General features: G+C 63.6%; 5 protein-coding genes and 1 pseudogene across 5 annotated transcripts in view; 3 read left to right on the forward strand and 3 right to left on the reverse strand.

Moving 5' to 3' along the window:
* Positions 1 to 28: 28 nt before the first annotated feature.
* Positions 29 to 1,214, forward strand: ACA1_142380 (uncharacterized protein; the record flags this gene model as incomplete). The annotated part of the gene is made up of 5 exons (XM_004349585.1): positions 29 to 256; positions 352 to 509; positions 610 to 792; positions 873 to 993; positions 1,071 to 1,214. 5 exons carry the CDS (start codon positions 29 to 31, stop codon positions 1,212 to 1,214), a joined length of 834 nt encoding a protein of 277 aa, XP_004349635.1.
* A 694-nt stretch (positions 1,215 to 1,908) lies between these two features.
* ACA1_142390 (pyruvate dehydrogenase complex dihydrolipoamide acetyltransferase) lies at positions 1,909 to 4,682 on the reverse strand (the record flags this gene model as incomplete). Its single annotated transcript, XM_004349586.1, has 12 exons — positions 1,909 to 2,115; positions 2,236 to 2,292; positions 2,447 to 2,609; positions 2,707 to 2,844; positions 2,953 to 3,038; positions 3,149 to 3,243; positions 3,386 to 3,511; positions 3,636 to 3,840; positions 3,955 to 4,175; positions 4,260 to 4,298; positions 4,442 to 4,503; positions 4,570 to 4,682. 12 exons carry the CDS (start codon positions 4,680 to 4,682, stop codon positions 1,909 to 1,911), a joined length of 1,512 nt encoding a protein of 503 aa, XP_004349636.1.
* Positions 4,683 to 4,933: 251 nt separating this feature from the next.
* On the forward strand, positions 4,934 to 7,580 carry ACA1_142400 (Plus3 domain containing protein; the record flags this gene model as incomplete). Its single annotated transcript, XM_004349587.1, has 9 exons — positions 4,934 to 5,002; positions 5,088 to 5,353; positions 5,482 to 5,600; positions 5,681 to 5,940; positions 6,027 to 6,237; positions 6,313 to 6,560; positions 6,663 to 6,896; positions 6,966 to 7,322; positions 7,461 to 7,580. 9 exons carry the CDS (start codon positions 4,934 to 4,936, stop codon positions 7,578 to 7,580), a joined length of 1,884 nt encoding a protein of 627 aa, XP_004349637.1.
* A 139-nt stretch (positions 7,581 to 7,719) lies between these two features.
* On the reverse strand, positions 7,720 to 16,973 carry ACA1_142410 (annotated as a pseudogene).
* Positions 16,974 to 17,497: 524 nt separating this feature from the next.
* On the forward strand, positions 17,498 to 18,991 carry ACA1_142420 (Proteintyrosine phosphatase; the record flags this gene model as incomplete). Its single annotated transcript, XM_004349588.1, has 1 exon — positions 17,498 to 18,991. The coding sequence occupies one exon, from the start codon at positions 17,498 to 17,500 to the stop codon at positions 18,989 to 18,991; it is 1,494 nt and encodes a 497-aa protein (XP_004349638.1).
* A 216-nt stretch (positions 18,992 to 19,207) lies between these two features.
* Positions 19,208 to 20,489, reverse strand: part of ACA1_142430 (HEAT repeat domain containing protein) — a gene marked incomplete at both ends in the record, with an annotated part of 4,481 nt that continues 3,199 nt past the window's right edge. Inside the window, 2 exons of the mRNA XM_004349589.1 lie at positions 19,208 to 19,784; positions 20,065 to 20,264. Of these exons, the coding sequence (XP_004349639.1) occupies positions 19,208 to 19,784; positions 20,065 to 20,264 (777 nt within the window). The remainder of the gene's footprint in view (positions 19,785 to 20,064; positions 20,265 to 20,489) is intronic.

The raw sequence follows: 20,489 nt of genomic DNA on the forward strand, positions 1-20,489 counted from the left end.
CACCATCACCACCGCCCTAAGCATCAATATGTACCAGCAGCCCTTTGGCTACTACGCGCCGCCTCAGGCCTCCTATCCGGTCCAGTACCCGTCGCCTGTCCAGTATCCGGCACCGGTCCAGTACCCTGGTCCGACCATGCCTTACGCGCAGCCCGCCGCGCCCCAGGCCTACGTGGCCTACCCCGTTCCCTACAACGACGCAGCGGCAGGCCAAGCTATCGTTCCCGCTCCCGATTTCTCGCTCTGCGATGAGAGGGTAAATACGACCCGCTTCGTTCTTCCCCCCCTTCGTTTTTCGCTTCTTGAAGCTGACAGGTGTTGGGTGGTGATCGGCTTGCTGATGGTGCACAGGGTCACAAGCCGTGCAAGGTGTTTCAACTGCAGCAGAACTTTGGAAGCCCGACTGGCAACATGACTGTAAAGGACGAGTCTGGGCGTGTTGTGTGCCGTTTCAAGGGCAAATGGATCTCCGTCCTCGACTGCTTGGTCATCAAGGACCCCTCCAGAAGGTGACCCACACCCTTTCCATGTTGCAGTGCAACTTGCATTTACACAAATTGTAATTCTTAGTGGTATGCACAATGACCCAACCCACATGGCGCTGCACAGAACCATCGGCAAGGTCTCAGAGAAGCTGACAACCAAGAAGCTCATCAACAAGCCACGCTACACCGTGGAAGCAGGCGGTCTCAAGGCCTCGATGACCAAGGACATCTTCACCCTGCTCAGGGACAACTTCACCATCCGCCTGCGCCACCCCAATGGCCGCAAGGAAGAAATCCAGGTCAAGAGGTACTGCCATCTCATCCTCTCCTATTTATGGGTCAATGGCTCACTCGAGTGTTTATTTTTTCGTTCGTTGGTCTCAACAGCAACTGGTTCTCGTGGGAGTTCAAGTTCTTCCTCAACAACACCCTCATCGCCGCCGTCTCCAAGCGATTTGTCCACCTCACCGACACCTACGGCGTCGCCCTCTACGAGAACAATCCCCTGGTACCGTTTCTTTGCAACCTTGTTTATGCATCTCTACCATGGTACACGCAGCTGATGTGATTGTTGGGTCCACGCAGGACGCGGCCTTGATTCTGGGCTGTGCTGTGGTGATCGATCGCGTGTGCTTCGGCGAGCTCACCCTCAAGGGGTTCATCAACTCGGCCTCCCACCTGCCCCAGAACCCCTTCTCGCGCTTCCCCGTCTCCCACGCCGGCTGGTAGTGACCCCCGCTGCAGGCGCTCATGAGAGATGGCTGACAGCAGCCATCAAAACAAAAATAAAAATAAAAATAAAAATTTGTTCAGTGATTGGTTTCGCACAAAATTGTTTTTGCTTCCCACAAGTTGTGCGGCACCAAGGCCTGCCTGTCTTCAGGTGGGCGTGGCCACGAGTTTCATTGAGCGGGTGTGGGGCGCACCTGGCTTGCAAAGATGGATTCAGTGCTACTTCGTAATCATACTGATATGTATATCCAACTCCTGATGGGCATACTTCACTGCGTACGCTGTGGACGACGTAGCACAAAGAAGAGATCACGGTCATGTTGACTCATGCTTTACAACGAATCCATCGTCAAGATGGAGGCACGACTGGCTGGGCGCCGGCATAGGCGCTCGGCTGGTCTCCTCACCAACGCAGAGAGTAAACTCTGCTTCACCAACAAATCGCCTGGCCGCAAGGCTGGGATCCCCCTGGACTCCAATACCCCCCAACCGCACGGTTCGCCACCAAGCAGCCCCCACACCCACCTTTTTGTGTTCGCCGGTGCACTTTGCCACCGCACACATGCACAACCCTCCACGCGGCCACTTCCGCGGCGAGGAGGTGGCGTTGTACGTGTCATGTGTCGTGTGTGTGACACCTCGCCAGAGAGAAGGGGCTTTCTATGTTTTGGGGGAATGTGGAAGAGAAGGCTTAGAGGAGCATCTTGACAGGGTCCTCGACGAGCTCCTTGAAGGTCTTGAGCCACTCGGCACCGACGGCGCCATCCACCACGCGGTGGTCGCAGCTGAGCGTGACGGTCATCACGTGGGCAGTGGCGTAGGGCTGCGCGGCCGAGGTCTCCTTGTCCTCGTTGGGCACCACCTTCTTCTCGGTACCGCCCACGGCGAGGATGCACGACTGCGACACACGCGACACACACCAGAGAGAGAGAGAGAACGTCAGCCCAGTGCTCGAGACTTGGGCGCACCAAAAGATAAGTGACGAAGAAGAAGAAGATGCCTGAGGCGGGTTGATGACGGCGGCGAACTGCTTCACGCCGAACATGCCGAGGTTGGAGATGGTGAAGGTACCGCCCTACACGCACGCGCGTGATGACGAGAGAGAACAACAGATCAGTTCCGGAACGCTGATGCTTAATTCATCAACCCGCCACAGGGCGGTGATGACGACGATGATGCCCAACGAGTCTTGCGGTGTGTCGTGTGTGTCGTAGGTCGTGGGGCCGTACCTGGAACTCGTGGGGCTGGAGCTTCTTCTCCTTGGCCTTGTTGGCGAGGTCCTTGACCGTGTTGGCGATGGTGGCCAGACCCTTTTTGTCGGCATCCTGCACGATGGGCGTGAACAGGCCCTCGTCGGTGCTCACGGCCACGTTGATGTCCACGTTGTGGTACCTGTGCGTGTCGTGTCGCGTTGCGTGTCGTGCGTTGTTAGCCGTGAGCCGTCGCCACCCAAAGCTGGCACGGGAATTGAGGGGGGGGGTGCACGTACCGCCTGATGTAGTCGCCGAACCAGGCGCTGTTGCAGGTGGGCTTCTTCTGGAGGGCCAGGGCAGCGGCCTTGATGATGAAGTCGTTGACGGAGAGCTTGTACGCGCCCTCGCCCTTGGCGTTCAGCTCCTGGCGCACCCTGGAGGAGGAGGGGTGGCGCACGCACACGAATGAGAACACACAATGACGCACGACGCACACGACGACAACACAGACGACATGCACGACATATAGAAGGGGGACGCACTTGAGGAGCTTGTCCATGCGGCACTCGATGCTCAGGTAGTAGTGAGGCACGGTCTGCTTCGACTCGGTAAGACGAGCGGCAATGACCTGCGCGCGCACACACAGAGAGAGGCCGCGTTAGAGGATGCATTACCAATAAATAGAAAATAAATAGAAAATAAATAACAAACAGGGTGGTTCCCGGGAATTGAACAAACCTTGCGGATCTGTGTGTTGGGGATGTCGGTGAACAGGCCGCCGGGAGCGGGCGTGGGCACCGAGGTGGCGGCGGGCACGAAAGCCGGACCCTTGGCTGCGTACACCAGATTCCAGGGGGGGAGGAGAGAGAGAGAGAGTGCGGTCAGTCGGTGGCGCCCGAAAACACAGAAGAAGAGGAAGAGGAAGTAGAGGAAGATGGACAGTAGAGGCGGAGAACAGAGATGTTGTTGATATACCGGCATAATCGAGAACGTCAGCGCGAATAACGCGGTTATTGGAGCCGGTTCCATGAACGGCGGCGACATCGACGCCCTGTTCCTGGGCCACCTTGCGGGCGAGAGGGCTTGCGAACACCCGTCCGCCTGGCAGTGCCGAGAGCATACGTGGTACACTACTCAAAAATTTGGCGCCAAGTAGTAGTAGAAGAAGGCGGAGAAGAAGTAGTAGAAGGGGAAGTAGTGAGCGCAGGAGGTGGTGGGTGCGTACCAGCAGGAGCGGCCTGGGGAGCGGGGGCAGCCTTGGGCGCGGCGGGGGCGGCGGCCTTGGGCTGCTCGGGGGCGGCGGGGGCAGCCTTGGGCGCGGCGGGGGCCTCCTCCTTGGGGGCGGCAGGCGCGGCAGCATCACCGCCCTCGGGGCTGAAGTCCTTGAACTTGGCCACGTCCTCCTCTTCCTCCACGGTCACCACGGCAGGCTGCAGCCACGATGTAGAGGACAGGCGACGTCAACGACCACGTTGCTACAAAGATGGGACCGAGTAGAGGCATCAAAGAGAAAGTGAAAGAAAGATTGTTTTGTAGAGCCGAACCTTGCCGACGGTTACGTCCTTGGAGCCCTCGGGGATGAGGATCTTGGCTAGGTAGCCGGCCTCGGTGGCCTCCCAATCGACGGTGGCCTTGTCGGTCTCGATGGAGGCGATGAGATCGCCGGGCTGGATCTTGTCGCCCTCCTTCTTCAGCCACTTGGCGAGGTTGCCCTGGGTCATGGTGGGCGAGAGAGCCGGCAGGCCCAGCACCTCGTGCGCCGGCACTAACAATAAACAACCAATTCACAACGCGGAGGGGGGGCGTTAATCACTCCCCTTGGTGGTGGCCATTTTCCTGGAAGACGTACGAGTGGCATACGAGCGAACGCCGAACTGCTGGACGGTAGCTGATGAAATTGAGGAGAAAAATGCGAAGCAGTGATTAGAAGCCCTTACGCACGGAACCCTCCGGCATTTAATGTTCCACGCTCGGCACTAAAATGCCGCGTGCAGCACGAGTCCGGGAAGGGATTGAATGGCGATTTCGTACCGGTGGAGCGGGCCACGGGACCAGAGAAGAGAGGCGAAGCGCTGCGCCTCGAGGTGGAAGACCTACCGAGCAGCACGAGCGTAAATGGATTGATTGATGAACCGCTTCCGATACGAGGGGGGGCGTACAGAGTAGAGGCGGAACGCTGCGCGACGGCAGTAGCACGGAGGCACTGAGCAGTGGCACTGGTGCCCTTCACGCCACGCGCAACACGGCTGCTTCGAGACACTCCCCTCTTCATCTTTGCTCAAGTGTACAATGCACCACACAAGCCCACTTCTCTTTCTCTGCCCGAAAGGAGCGAGGAATTGTGACGATCATCCATCACTTCTGCACGAATTGCGCGCATTTCACAACTTTTTCCTGGCGCAAGCATTTTCATCAGCATTTCTTTCCTGCACCACACGAGATCATCAAATTGAGTGATTGAGAAGACCAGGGCGAGGAGGCAGGTGAAGAGTGAACGCATAGAAGTGATAGATTACATCCACAATGCCCAAGCACAGTGACAGAAGTGAGGATGAGGAAGAATGGCTCGAAGAGGAGCTCTCTCGCGGCAAGGTATAAATTGGAGGAAACAAGGTGTTTGTTCTTTTTAATCCCCAAACCATTAATCTCCCCCCCCCAATGCGTTGCACTTTCGAAGGGCAAGAAGAAGAGCTACGCGTCATCAGAAGATGAGGGCCGCAACGACGACTACTCGAGCAGTGACTCGGATTCGGACGGAGGCAGGCGACGCGGCGGTGGTCGCTCCAAAGCCGCCCCGCCTCCGCTCAAGAAGCGAAAGAGCGGCGGCGGTCGTCGCGCGTCGTCGCCCTCCGACTCGTCCGACGACGGACGCGACGACCTCGACGCCGACTCGGGCGACGGCTTCGGCGACGATCTCATGGGCGATGACGACGATCGCGCCTAGTATGCTCTTCTCTCTTTCTCGCGCGCGCGCGTCGTGTGTCGTGTGTATGTGTGTCGTGTGTGTGTGTGTGTGTGTGGTGCTGATGGGCGGTGTGATGATGATGGTGGTGACGGTGGTGGGCGTGCAGTCTGTCGTCGCTGACGGAAATGGAGAGGGAGAACATATTGAACGAGCGCTACGAGGCGCGCAAGAAGCGGCTCGAGCGGATGGAACTCCGACGGAAGCTTCAGCAAAGCAAGGGCACACGTACGCCTGCCGCGCAACTCTCGTCAGTCGTTGGTCGTGCGTCGCTGACATGTCAGCGTGTCTGTGTGTGCTGTGTTCAGGGGCGAGCGCGCGGGCGAGCACGGCCAAGGGTACGGGCGCCAAGACGGGTGTGAAGGCGTCAGCGCTGTCCAACCTGAAGGCCAAGCGCGAGGAGAAGGCCACGCGGGCCAAGCGGCGGGCCAAGGAGATCGAGGACCGCGTCGACGTGGAGGGCAGCTCCGACGACGACAGCGACCAGTGGGACCGCGGCCGCAAGCGCGCCAAGCACGACGCGCGCCCCGCAGCCACCCCCAGCGCCGCCGACAAGAGCCGAGTCGAGGTGCGCCTGGCCCCGCCTATGACGTGGCCGCCACCTTAAGAAGCACAACGCTGATGTGTCGTGTCGTGTGCGTTGCGTGAAAGCAGGAGGAGCGGAAGCAGGAGTGGAGCGAAAAGGTGGAGGTGCGCCAGTACCCGACGCTGGAGGAGGTCAACTCGGTCAAGCTGGGCCGCTCGCTGCTGGAGAAGTGGCTCGACCAGCCCTTCTTCGAGAAGACCGTGCCCCGCTTCTTCGTGCGGGTCGGCATCGGCATGAACCGCGAACAGCAGAACGCCTACCGCATGGCCCAGGTCGTCGGTACGCGCACACACGCACACGCACGCACACGCACACACGCGCACTCACCTAGTAGCGTGTGCGGTGGGAGAGCAGTGGCGGAGAAGGGGCCGAGGACGTACACGGTGGGCAAGAAGAAGACGCAGTACATGCTCAAGCTCTCGCACGGCGGCAACTCGAAGAACTTCAGCATCGAGTACGTGTCCAACTCGCCCATCACCATGCCCGAGTACGAGCGATGGCTGCGCGAGGTGGACAAGGCCCACATGGACATCCCCACCCCGGCCGACATCGAGGCCCGGCGCCGCGACCTCGAAAGCACCCGCCACTACGTCTACACCCACGTGCGCCACCACCGCCACCACTGCCCGCCAGTCGCGTAGCCGCTCCACGTCACTCACACGTGTCGTGTCGTTGGTCGTGTCGTGTGTGTGTGTGCGGTGCAGGAGGATATATCGCGGATGATTGAGGAGAAGAGTCAGTTGCGGGCGCGTCCGGTGAATCTGGCGGCGACGAAGGCCCACCTCATACAGCTGCGCGAGGCGGCCAAGGACCGGGGCACCGCCGAGGAGGTGGCCAAGGTCGACGCCGAGCTCCAGCGATTCGCGGAGCTCGACAAGCGCGAGACCGAGAAGCGACAGAAGAAGCTCAAGGTCGGCGACATCAACAAACGCAACAAGGTACTCTACCACCACACCAACCGACCCGCCATTCACCCGCCTCACCGCCACGACTGTGTGTGTGTCCAGGCGAAGAACATCGTGGATTCACACGTGACGGCGGTGATCGAGGCAAAGGCGGAGACCGACGACCCCTTCTCCCGCCGGCCCACCGCGCCGACTTTCCACATCTTCGCGAGCAAGCCCGCGGCGCCGGCCGGCTCGTCGTCGTCGTCGTCATCTTCGGAGCCGGCGCCGCCGGTCGCTACCGAGGCCAAGACGCCGGTGCCCGCCGAGAAGGCGGCGGACTCGACCCCCGTGCCGAACAAGGGCAAGGAAAAGGAGGAGGACCGCGCAGCGGAGCCCACGGCCCTCCTTCAGCTGCACGACACCCTGGACCTCGACATTGAAGTCAACCTCGACGACCTCACCTCCCCCACGACCAAGGTACCTATCACCACCACCACCAGCCACCAGCTCGTGGCCACGGCAAGCTGCGCCTCGCCTCGCTTCGCTACCTTTACATGTCGTTGCTGTACTCTGGGTACTGACGGGAGCAAATGGTGATGGTGGTCACGGTTCCAGCGGCCAGTTTCACTGCCGCACGGGGCGAACCGGAGGAGCACGGGAGGAGGAGCGGAGCAAGCGGCCAAGGCCAAAGCCATCAGCCTCGACGACTACAAGAGGCGCCGCGGCCTCCTCTGAGCTTTGGCGCATCAACGTTGGCCCTTGGGCATTGTTGTTGCCACAGCCGTGCTTAAAATAGGGGGGAAAAAATAAAAAAGAGGACTTCGCTGTAAATGAGCCCCACAGGAGAAAAGCTGTGCTGCTGCGTGAGTCCCTTCTACATGAGCTGGAAGGAGGAGAGGAGGATGTTCTTCAACGGGACCGTGGCGCCAACGAGAGGCCGCGTCAGCGTCAGCTCGAAGAGCCGGGAGAGCATGTCGTGTGCGTAGCAGTCTGTGCGCAAGTACAAACGCAACAACAGCACAACAACAACAACACAACAACCAACGATATGTCAAAAAAAGGCCGGCACACACACGACACCACATGGGCGGGTTTCTCGCGCGTACCTTGGGCAAAGGGGAAGTACTCGGGGGCGTACTTGAGGCTCTCGCGCACGATGTCGTCCACGGGGCTCACCAGGCACTCGAGGTACCGCGGCATCACCACCGCCGCGTCCCTGCCACCCGACACACAGCTGACTATGTTAGTTACCACCACTGCGGCGCGGGATTCGTGGAATGTGGCGGCGGCGGGAAGAATGTAAAGTCGTGGTACCGCGGGGAGTGGTGTAGAAAGCGGAGAAGGAGCGGCAGCACGCCAAAGTGGAACGAGGGCACCGCGTGCGGGTCGAGCAGGTCGAGCAGGTCCTCCAGGAACAGCTGCAGCACCCCGGGCGACCGGAGCGACGCCATCTCCAGATCGCTCAGCGTGTCCAGCAGCTTCTCCCGCCCGCCCGCCTCCTCGGCCACCTGCACCACCCACCACGTAGTGTGGTGAGCGCGGATTGGTGGAAGGATCACGTGTGTGTCGTGGGGAGGGACACGAACGCTTGCGGGCGGAAGTCGGAGATGGGCGCGCGTCGCCTGCACCTCGGCATCGGAGAGCGGAGGGGCGGGGGTGGTTACCAGCGGGCCGCCGCCGCTGCCGGCAGCAGCAGCAGCGGCAGCCGGAGGCCACTCGGAGAGGCTCCACAGGCCCAGGTCCTGCTCGGCCAGCAGGGCCAGGAGCGTGCCCAGCTGCCGCACCTCCAAATAGACCTGCTGCACCTCCCTGCTCCGCAGCCACCGCACACGCGCGTGAGAGGAGCACACACCACACATGCACGCACGCACGCGTGTCGTGCGCGAGTGCGCGGTGGGGAGGCGGTACGCGAGGAGTTTCTGGCGGGGCGGCGTGAGGAGGGCGCGCAGGCGAGGCACGGCCACGGCGAAGGCGCACAGGAATTCGGCGAACTTGGCGAGGAGGCCCGACAGGGCCTTGTTGTAGGACCCGCACACGGCGCTGATGGCGTTGAAGTAGGCCTCCAGCACCCGGTCCAGCCACCGGCTCTGCAATCCACATATTATATACATATATTAGAATATAATAGAATATAGTCTAACATTTGGGCCATGGTTGGTTGATTGGATCGCACACACGACACACGACACACGTACGTGGAAGACGTGGGGTCGGAGGGCGTCCAGGATGGTGAGCACGTTGAGGTAGAGTCGGTGGTGCTTCTCCAAAAAACTCTTTCTGGGAGGGCGGGACGCGGCCTTCGATGAGGGCGGCCAGGGTGTTGAGGTGGCGCAGGACGAGGGCCGGGTGCGCGACGGCGATGTTGCGCAGCGTGAGGTAGGCCCCGTTCCACGCGCCCTCGTCCATGAGCCTCTTCACGGCCCGCTGCACCACGCTGCTCATCGCGCTCTCCCGGCTCGACGTCTCCTCCGACAGCGCCTGCGTGTGCGCACACGACACACGCAAGACACACAACACACGACACACACCCAAGGCGACGTCGGCAACCGGTGAGCGCATGTGTCGACATGAGTGCGGAAAGAATGGGGGTGGGGGGGTACCGCAGCGGAGGAGGAGGGGGCGGACACGATGGCGGGGAAGATCAGGTAGAGCTGGGCCAGTAGCTCACGCGCTGCATCCGAGTGCTCCTCCTCGCGGCGCAGCACCTCCACCACCTGCTCCCGCACCCACCACACACACACGTGTCAACAGCGCACACGGCACACGCAGATGGGGGGGTGGGTGTACCGAGGCGAGGTTGTCGCGGGCGGTGGCGACGGTGGGGAGAAGGAAGGGCATGCGGCCGGCAATAGAGCGACGGAGGGCCGCGTCGGGGTCGCCATCGCCGGTGGCTGCGGCCGTGGCGGCGGCTTCGGTGGCCTCGGCGGCGACGAGGCCGAAGAGGGCCCGCGCGGCGCGCGGGGAGAGCGGGTAGAGGGAGTAGGCGCGCGTGAGCGACCCGGCGCGCGAGGGCGGTGGCGGCACGTCGGCGTTGGGGCGCCACGAGCGCGGGTGGGCCAGGTAGGCCTCGGCCAGCTCGACGAGCTCGCCCGCCCCAGCGCGGGTCTCGCCCTTGCCCGCGCCGCGCTCCTCCGCAGCCTGACCAAACGTGCACGACACACGCACACATCGCACACGCACACGTCAGCACTCGTCACGCCACGTCAGCGGGGGTGTGCTGGGTGCGAACCTCGAGGAGACGGGCGAAGCAGCGGTGGAGGGACTTCCAGCTGGCGCCGTGGATGGCGACGGCGGCCAGGTGCCGGCTCCAGCGCATCGGCCCGGTCGGCACGGTGGTGGCTGGCGGCCAGCGGTACGACGGCGTTCTGCATCTCCTCGTTCTCCAGGTCGCAGTCGGTGAAGGCGAGCCAGTCCAGCACCACGCCCCACGCCGTGGACGACCCCGCAGCAGCAGCGGCGGCGGCAGGCACCGCGGCGGTCGGGTGGGACGTGTGCCTGCACACAGCACACAGCACACAGCCGGGTCAGCAACTACGCGTCTCCGAAATTCGAGGCATGCGCCGCAGGGGAGGGAGCAGGGACCTGATGGCACCGAGGAGTCCGCGCAGGAGGGCGCTCTGCAGGCGAGGCGCGTGGAGCGAGGGCACAAAGAGGCGCTCGAGGGCCTCCTCCAGGTGGGCGGGTTCCCGCTCGCACACGAAGCGTGCCACGGCCTCGGCATCCAACTACCAATGGCCGCTGGGTAAGACTCCGGACGAACAGGCCAATGCGCCCACGCGTGTCGTGTCGTGTCGTGTCGTGTCGTGTCGTGTCGTGTCGTGTCGTGGTGATGTGGTGGGCTACGTACGGCAGCGGGATCGGCGAGCAGGCGCTCAATGGACCTACGCAACTGGTCCAACTCGGCCGGCCGTTGCATCGCAGCTGTTTGTTACGACGTCGACGTGGGAGGGGGGGGGTGAGTGTGCGGCATGCTACGCGCGCGTGAGAGCAGGCCTTGGGTGGAGGGCAGGCGGTACCTCGCACGGGGGAGGGCAACGCCGCGGGGGAGAGGAGGGCGGCGTAAAAGCGGGCCTGCGCCGTGAGGGCCACGCTGATGTCCCCCTCGACGGGAGCCGCGCTACTGAGCGAGACCAGCAGCTGCTCGACGAAGGCGCGCGCGGCGTCGACGGCCGCCGGGGCGCCGCCGGAGGCCGACGACGAAAAGAGGGCGGCGAGCAGAGCGCGCGTCTTCTGCGCGAGGCCGGGGCCACGGCGGCAACGATGAAGCCAGACGGGCCGACCGAGACGAGCGCCGTCGGGTGCCGCTGCAGGAGCGCAAACGCCGAGGCCGGGCCGGCCTCCACCGCCCGCCGCACCGGGGCCGACAGGTCCTCGCTACCGGCCGTGGTGGTGGTGGTGGTCGAGAGGGCCACGCCCACGAGAGCTGCGGCCTCAGCCGGCCGCAGGTCGCCACCGTCATCGTGCGGAGCGGCGCTGACCACCTCCATGTCGTCGTGCTGGGCGACAGCAATGGCAGGGCGCGGAGCGGGGGCGGCGGGGCGGGAGTGGAGGAGGCGGGCGAAGGCGGGCGGGAGGGCGAGGCCGAGCGAGGCGAAGAAGGGGAGCGACAGGCGGAGGGCTTCGCGGTCGGAGGGCGAGGGCAGGAGCGAGGGCAGAATGTTCTCCGGCAGGCCCGACAGTGAGTGCAGCAGCGCCGCGATGCACGCCGGCGGCAGCCCGAACGGCTGCAGCAGCAGGTGCACCACGCGCCCGGCCGGCAGCGTGCCCAGAATTCTGATGGGCCACCAACCAATCGGGTGAGTACCGGAAGAGATCGAACCAATAGGGGAAGTAGCGGAGGAATGAATGGGGGTTGTACGAGGCGAGACGGGTGTCGTGGTCGGGCGCGTGGGCGGCGTTGCGGAGAAGAGCGATGATCTCGGCGTGGCTGTCGGACTTGGGGAGGGGCTGGGCCAGGACGAGGCCCTCGAGCTGGGCGCGCAGCTGCAGGGCGTCGCCCGGGAGGCCCGCCGGGAGCGGCAGGGCGAGAAAAGTGACAGTACCCTCGCGCACGGCGGGCAAGTCGCCGGGCGAACTGTCGGGCGAGGCCGAGACCGAGAGGGCAGCGGCGAAGGCGCGCACAAAGAGGGCGTAGAGCTCGGCGCTGCGGAGGAGGTGGGTCGCCACGAAGGGGCGGGTCTGGAGGAGCGAGGCGAGGCGGAGCGAGAGCGGCACGGCGGCGGCGGGCACGGAGGCCAGGAGGTGCGACAGGTAGGCGTGGATGGCGCGCGGGTCGGTCTCGAACTGGAGCGAGGCCAGCAGTGGCCTGACAGGAACTCCGACAGGTGCTTCAGCAGCGCATGGCGCGCCAGGACCTGGTACGTCGCGCACGACCAGGCAGACCAGTTAGGGCTCCACTAGTGGCTCATCATGCGCGATGACGTCAGCGACGTGAGAATGCGGTGCGGCGCATAATACCTCGATCCACGCGTAGGACGTCCACTGGGCCTCGCGCGTTCGGAGGGTCTCGGCGGTGAGGGCGTGCTTCTCCTGCGCGGGCCACCACACATGGTCAGACCACGTAAAAGAAAGAAAAGAGAAAGAGAGTGAGAGCGTGGGGTGTGATGGGGGGGGGGTACGTCGGAGTGGGTCCAGGCCCAGAGGGTGAGGAGGAGCACGGAGAGGGCGCGCTTGGCCGTTTCGCGGTGCTTCTTCTGCCGGTGGGCCAGCCGCTTGAAGAAGAACTCGAGCAGGTGCGGCCCGGTCTCCGGCTGGTGGATGTGCTCCAGCAGGCGCGTCGCCACCCGCGGGATGAGAGCGGGCGACAGCGCATCGGGCGGAGACGTGAGCAGCTCGCACAGGCACAGCGCCGGCAGCACCTACAATGGAGGCAGCACGACACGACACGACACGCATGACACGACACACAATGAGACACACACGTGCACGGGCGGCAACAAGTTGGGGTGGGGGGGACGCTGGTGCGCACCTCGATGGTGTCGGGCTCGGACGAGAGGATGGGACCCAGCCAGCGGAGGGCGGCGTGCACGCCCTGGCGGGCCATGAGCTCCAGCACGAAGTCGGGGTCCCGCGAGCAGCACAGGCGGTGGCCCAGCCGGAAGTCCGCATCAAAGGCCTGCCGTACGCACCAGCACCAACACCAGCACCAACACCCAACCAACAGCGCGACGACGATGGCGACAACAGCGGTGAGCAAGCCTTTCCTCGGATTGGTGCGTGTGGTGGTGTGTGGCGTTTCGTTGGTTGGTTGATTGGGGGGGGGGTTTAAACCTGGAGGTTGGAGAAGACAATGGGAGGCGGGCGACGGGCCGGACCCGACGGATCGAACAGGGCCAGCTGCGAGAGGAGGTGCGAGGTGCCCTCGTCCACGTGAATCGCCGCCAACTCCGCTTCGCTCGGCTGCCGCAGAGGAGGGAGACGCGTCAGCGAGAGTGGAAGCAAATAGAAGAAGAAGAAGAAGAGAAGAAGAAGAAGAAGAAGGTATGAAGATATGTACTTCGATGCCCATGGTGGTGATGGTGTGCTGGCGGACGGCGGCGCGTTCGATGGCGGTCTCGAGGCCCAGGATGGTCTCCTTCTCCTTGCGCTGCAGGAGGAGCTCCCGCGCGTGCACGTCGTCGGCCGTCATCTGGGAGTCGGGCTCCATGAGCGGGAGCACGGGCGGGAAGTTCGAGATGCGCGTGATCAGCATCTCCATCATGCACCGCGCCGTCGGCAGCCTTCACACGAGCGCACGTAGGGCGCACACATGATCGCACACGCACAGGTTTGAGTTTGTGCGTTTGTAATCAACAATTTAAAACACACACAACACACACACGACACACGACACACGACACACACACACAACAGCTTGCGTCGCCGGGAAGCGATCACCGAGGGCGGGGGGAGGGGGGTGAAGGCGGCGCACCGTTGCCAGATGGCCTGGCCGACGTGCTTGACGTTGTAGGCGCCGATGAGGACCAGCATGACGAGCGCGTTCCAGTAGGCGCTCACCACGGACAGCGGGGTCGTGGCGGACTCGAAGCCTGCCGGTGGGTTGTAGAGCGTGAGCTTGAGCAGGGCTTCCACCAGCTGCGGATTCGTGATGCGCAGCGCCTCGGGGTCCTATGTTGACACACCAATCATCTCTGCCGCTTAGCCATAGAATTACCTAAATATCTAAACATTTAGATAAGATAGATAGATAGATAAAAAGAAAGGAGAAAAATGGAGACCTGGAGAGAGGCGGCCCGTTTGACGATCTTGCCGATGGCGTCCAACGCGTCGGAGTTGAAGAGGGGCCGACCGGTCAGGTGGATTACGGTGATGAGGGTGATGGTGTCCTCGCGCACGGGGATGGCGCTCAGGCACTTCTCCACCCGCTCCACCTCGCCGCTCATCTCCTGGTCCGCGTAGGACGCCGCAGCGTCCAGGTGCAGCAGGCGATGCAGCAGCGCGTAGTAGCCCTGCGGACTGATCCCGGGCAGCAAGCGCACCACCTGCTCACACACAACGACACGACACGACACACACGACACGACACACACGACACACACGCCTTTAGGCCTTGGTTTCGTTGCTGCAAACGGGACGAGGAGAGGCGGGGCGTACGATGTTGTGGCACCAGCCCATGGCCTCCTCGTGGAATCGAGCCGCCTTGTCACGCCATTCCCTGCAGCCGCCGATCCCACAAATTAGCGTAAAAAGTCACATTGACCGTTGCTGCGTTCGTGTCGTCCTCGAACTGGCCCTTGCCTCGCCCAAGAACCCGTGCAGCTCGCGGAACACTTGTTGCGTGTGCGGTGGTGCGTGTACGGTGGTGCGTGTGCGTTTGCATTACCGGAGAAGGGAAGAGTCGTCGGGAAGGCCCAGCAGCGGCAGGAAACCGGTGAGCTCCATGGTGTTGGACACGTAGCGCTCCCTGGGCCGAAAGTCGCCGGTGAACTCGACTCCGCCCAGCTCGGGCTCCTGCAGGAGCTCCGCGGCCAGCAGGAACACGTCGATTCTCGACCCCGCCAGACCCCGTATTACCTGTATATAACATATATGCACGACACGACACGACACACACACGACACACACGCACACCACATGCGACGGCCAGAACGTGTGAGTCACTCAAGCAAGCAAGGGCACGCAGTGTGGCACGTGTCGTGTGCTGTTCTGGTGTGCGTTGGTGTTGTTGTTGCAGCCCTGCGCAAGAACCTTGCTGAGGCGGTCCTTGAGGAGGCTGGTGTCTTCGGTGGCGGCCAGCTTCTGGAAGATGAATGCAATCTCGGCCTCAGGCCTGTAGCCGAGCTTCTCCATGGCCTCCACGACGATCGAGAGCATCTTCATGTTGGCGACAGGCGCAGTCTTGGCGGGAAGCAGCTCGTGCTCCACAAAGTAGCGAAGCGCGAGCGGCGGGTAGCTCCTTCACCACGTACGCACGCACACCGCCAAGAACGTCAGACCCGCTACACGATCGCCAGCACAACGCGCGCGCAAGGAGGCCGCACTTGTTGTTTCGCAGAACGACGGAGAGAGCTTCGGTCCAGAGCGTGTAGAGCGGGCCCTTGAGCTTCAGTCGCAAGATCTGGTGCACCACCTGCTTGTCGTCTTCTTCGGCCGTGTTGGTCTGCAGGGCCAGCTGGCTCAACAGCTCCTTGGCAAACCGAGCCGCCGAGAGGTTTTGAAGCCACTGCCGGCCACGACGACACAGACACACCACGTAAAGGTGAGCGCACTCCATCTCGTTCCTTGCGGGGTTGATGTGGTTGGCGGTGGTACCTCGTCCAGGTGTGCGGCGGCGAGGGAGCGGGCTTCGCGGTAGCCGGCGGCCACAGTGAGCAGCTTGACGACGTTGCGGATGCCCTCGACGCCGGCGTGCTGGAGGTGGTGCTGCACGAACTCGGCCGTGTGCGCGTGGATGAGCTCGCGCGCGCCCTCGTCCCGGTACCGCGGGGAGACCAGGTCCTCCATCTCGGCCGCGACCTCCTCGGGGTAGGGGAGCGGGGCGTCCGGGAAGGCCGTCAGGATGTTGGCCACGAACGCGCGCGTGCACTCGTCATCCACCCACAGCCTGTCCGCCACCGCATCCTCCAAATAGGCCTGGCCTCCGTAACACACGGCGCCACACGACACACGACACCGACACGACACCGACACGACACACACGACACACACGACACACACGACACACACGACACACACGACACACACGACACACGCACAGGTCGTCGTCAGTGTTGTCGGTGAGACCAATGGACGGGCGGGCTGGTTGGGCGCACCTGCACGAACTCGAGGGGCCAGTCGCGCTGGTGGCGGAACAGGAGCCACAGGATGGAGCACGCCAGCACCGCCGCGGCGCCGTTGCGCTTGCCCACGCCCGAGGCGTCGCGGCGAAGGAGCGCGATGAGCGCGTCGACGGCGGCTTCGGTGCCAAAGAGCGACGGGTCGCGCCTGGCCAGCACGGCCAAGGAGAGGAACGTGTGGCGATCGGGCTCGGCAGAGGCCGAGCTCGACTGGCGCAGGAACAGCAGCGCCTCGACTACCACCGCGCTCGCGGCCGCCGCATCGCCGCGCTCGTCTGCGTCAAGCACCTGCTCCACCAAATCTGCAGCCGCGCGCCGTGAGGCTCTACGCGACCCGTAAGGGGGTGCAACGAAGCTGAAGTGTTTGGGGGGGGAGAGGCTTCTACGCACCGTCTGGCACCCCGCTCACGAACTGCACGCGAGTAGCATGCAACCAACGACACAACACAACACGACACGACGCACGGGGCACGCACGCACAGTGAGAAAGGAGCGAGAGTGGGGGTAGGCAGGCGATGTGGTGGGGCTGGGCGCGCACCTTGCTCGCAATGGGAGGGGGCGGGGCGACAGCAGCACCGGGCACGCGGCGCTTCGGGAGGGCCTGCTGTGGTGGCTGCTGCTGCTGCTGCTGCTGCGAGGGCCTGGACGGGGGAGCCACTTCTCGCCGTGGTCGCGCCGTGGAGCCTGCAATGCGCAAATGTTCAGACGTTAAGATTCCAAGTTCGAAATGAGGGAGGTGTGTCTTCGAACCCAAGGCGATGAGCTCGTGGTTGAGGGCCGATGGAGCTGCGTTGCCACCACTTGCGACGGGTCGCCCCCGGCCGCGCCCGCGGCCAGTACCTTGCCCCTGCATCTCCAAGCGTGGATTTTTTTTCCTTGTCTTTTCTTGCTTTGCTGTAGTCTTCAAACTCAGCTCTTTTCCTTCATTTCCCCAGCACCGGTGTAACAGAAAATTCCAGGTAACGAAGGGAAAAGGGCCGCGAGAAATTACTGGAAAAGGCGGGAAAAGTACGGACCTAGAAAAATCGGGGAAGGACGCCTGCAACAGCCGGTCGGGGAGCTTCCCAGAAGAGCGTGCTCCGAAGAAGCGGCGTCGGCCTTTCCCCATCGGTCGCCCACCACCATGGCCACGAGACGTTTATGGCGCGGTGGTGGCCCACTTCACTTTCGAACTTCCTCCTCCGAGTCGACGCCACCTCCATGTTTGCCACCTTGATGATGTTTGCCAACGACACCACTACTGCCACTACCTCTGCCGCTACTGCGGCAGGCGCCCGCCGCTCTCCTCAGATGGATCCCGCCGGCATCTTTTTTTATGATGGATCCGATGGATGCATCGCGAATGATGGAGGACCAGGATTCGTGGGCAGCGCCACGATGAGCACGACGCCGAAGCAAGAGGAGAAGAAGATGAATAAGAACAAAAGAGGAGATCACGATTCCGATTACGAAGCCGAGTACAAGCAGCTGGCGCGGGATGAGCTGGAGGACATGCTGCTGACCGGCGAGCTGCCCGACTTTGCCTCGGGCCAGGCGAGATGGAACGAACGTAAGAACCGCTACTCGAATAACCTCCCGCTCGAACGCACGCGCGTCAAGCTCGCCCCGCGGCCCCACACCCCCGGCTCCGACTACATCAACGCCAGCTACATACACGCTCCCGCTGCTTCTGTCCACGCCTGCCATGCCAAGGCCAAGGACGACAACGACGACGTAGAAGTAGTAGAAGAAGCCGAGTACATTGCGGCCCAGGCGCCGCTGGCCGGTACCTGCGGCGACTTCTGGCGCATGGTGGCCGAGCGCGGGGCCGGGCTGGTGGTCATGCTCACCCGCCTGCGCGAGGGCGAGCGCACCAAGGCCACCCGCTACTGGCCTCGGCGCGTCGGGCGCACCACCCGGTTCGGCGAGGTGCGCGTGCGGCTCGTCTCGGTTCACTCCCACTACGGACCCGCCCGCGACGACCTCATCGTGCGCCGATTCCTCATCCGCCGCGTCCGCGTGCCGCAGCAGCAGCTCAACCAACAACACGACGACGACGGCATGCACGACGATGACGATGGCCACGACAACAACAACGACAACGATGCGATGACGAGCGAGGAGAGCGAGGTGGAGGGCGAGGAGAGCGGCGAGGGCGAGTGGCGGGAGGTGGTGCACCTGCACTACCAGGCCTGGCCCGACTTTGGCCGCCCGGCCACGGACAGCTTCAGGGAGCTGCTGCGGCTGGTCGACGACTTCCACGTGGCCCACGCCGGGCCGATCGTCACGCACTGCTCGGCCGGGCTTGGTCGCACGGGCGTGCTCATCGCCGCCCACATCGCGCTCGCCCAGCTCCGTCGCACAGCCGCCGCCGCCGCCGCCGAGGTGGTTCGACCCGACGTGTATGCCACGGTGCGCCACATCCGCAAGCAGCGATCGGGCATGGTACAGACGCTCGAGCAGTTTACCTTCATCCACGAGGTGGTGAACGACCTCCTCGCCGAGCGGGAGGCCGCCGCCTCCATCATGACCACCACGACCACGACCACGTCCACGATCACCACTTCGAGAGCAAGAGTCAGCGCCCACACGGCGACGAAGAGGTGCTCGTCGAGCCCGCCCAGGATCAGCAGCGGCCGGTCCTCGGCCCGAGGCGGCGGCGGCTTTTCGACTTCACTGGGCTGGAGCGCCACGTCAGCGCCATCGGCTTCGTCGGGGTGCTGCTCGTTGGTCGACGACCTGATGGACTACGACACCACCACCAGCTGCGCGGCCGAGCTCGGGCTGGCCAGTGCGCACCACCACCACCACAAGGCTGCCGTGCGACGCGAGCAGCAGCGGGGCCGGCAGGGCCTGTGCAGTTCGACGCCGGCCATCTGCATGCGGGTGTGACTGCCAGTCGACGCCGCCGAGGGGAGGGACGACACCCGTGGCCACCGACGGGAAGCGCAGAGCGCCTTCCGGTGTTCCTTGTAGGCACACCATCGCCGCACCCCCCCCCCCACCACCACCTTTCCTCCTGTCCACTACCCCACTACCACCGTCTTCTGTGCACATAAACCCCTTTTCTCAAGCTCACGAGAACGTTCTCTGAGCCGACCACCTTCTTTAATCTTTCTTGCCGGTGTTCTTCTTCTGGTTGCGGAGGAGGGCGCGCTGCTCGAGCTTGGAAAGGCCGGTGGCCGGCGCGGAAGGTGAGGAAGGTGATGGCCCCCCACCGGTGTTCTTCCTGGCCGCCGAGGGCGAGGCGGCGGCGGGGAAGTCCCAGCCGTCATCGTCGCCGCCATCGCCAGCGGCATCGCCCCAGCCGTCATCGCCCCATCCGCCCGCGCCCTTGCCCTCCTCTTCCTCGTCGTCGCTCGCACCCCACGCGTTGCCGCCCGACGACTTGCCGGTGGGCGACGAGTAGGAGCGTGCAGGCGAGGCAGCAGCAGCAGCAGCAGCAGCAGCCGTGGCGGGCTCCACCTTTTTGGCGGCTGCCAAGGAGAACGAACGTGTCGACGACGACGCGCGCGAAGAAATGGCCGTGGCGGTGGCGGATGCGGCGGCAGGCTTGGCTGCCACTCCGCTAAAGGAAGAGGAAGAAGCAGAAGAGAATGGCTTGGCGGTGGCGGTGGCGGCCTCGGCTCGTCGCAGACCTGGGATGCCCTTCTTCTCCGCCGATGGCGAGGTCGGAGCGACCGCACTGCGCGCCGTACACGCATGTCAGCGAAAGCAGCCCACGCCTCAGTTGTCGTTCATGCCGCCGCCGCCAAGTGGAAAAAGAAAGAAAGAAAGAGAAGTATGAGGGGGGGAGGCATATGTGTGGCGTGCCTGGGGCGGGCGCTCGTCACAGTGGCCGAGCCGGTGGTTGCCCCCTTGACGCCACTGCACAGCCACAGCCACATACAAATATAAACATAAACAAGAATTTGAATGCAATAATAATCTTGCGCCACGAACTTGAGAAGAAAGCGACGGCGTACGTACGGGTGGCGGCGGGTCGCAGGGGGCTGGCCACGGGCTGCTTCTTGGGCGGCGCAAAGACGTCGGCCTCGTCCTCCTCGTGGGCGCGAGGTACACCGCCCCAGTCGTCGTCGTCGTCGTTGCCCCATCCGCCGTCGTCGCTGTCCTCCTTGGCCCAGTCGTCGTCGTCGCCCCACCCGCCCGCGTCTTGGGCGTTCGCCTGCGTTGGCGGAATGGGTGAGAGGTGCGTGGTGAGTGAGCGAGCGAGTGAAGATCATGGACGGTGAGTGGGTGGAGGCCGTGGCATGCACGTACGGCGGTACTCAGGCGACTGCCGCCACCAGTAGAAGGCGCGGGCTTCGTGGCGGCCGAAGCTGCAGAGGTCGTGCGAGTCGCGCTAGCCGTGGTGGTGCCCCAGTCGTCGTCGGGGAGGTCGTCATCTTCG

Source organism: Acanthamoeba castellanii (genome assembly GCF_000313135.1).
Source record: "Acanthamoeba castellanii str. Neff unplaced genomic scaffold scf7180000084708, whole genome shotgun sequence".
Classification (NCBI taxonomy): domain Eukaryota; phylum Discosea; order Longamoebia; family Acanthamoebidae; genus Acanthamoeba; species Acanthamoeba castellanii.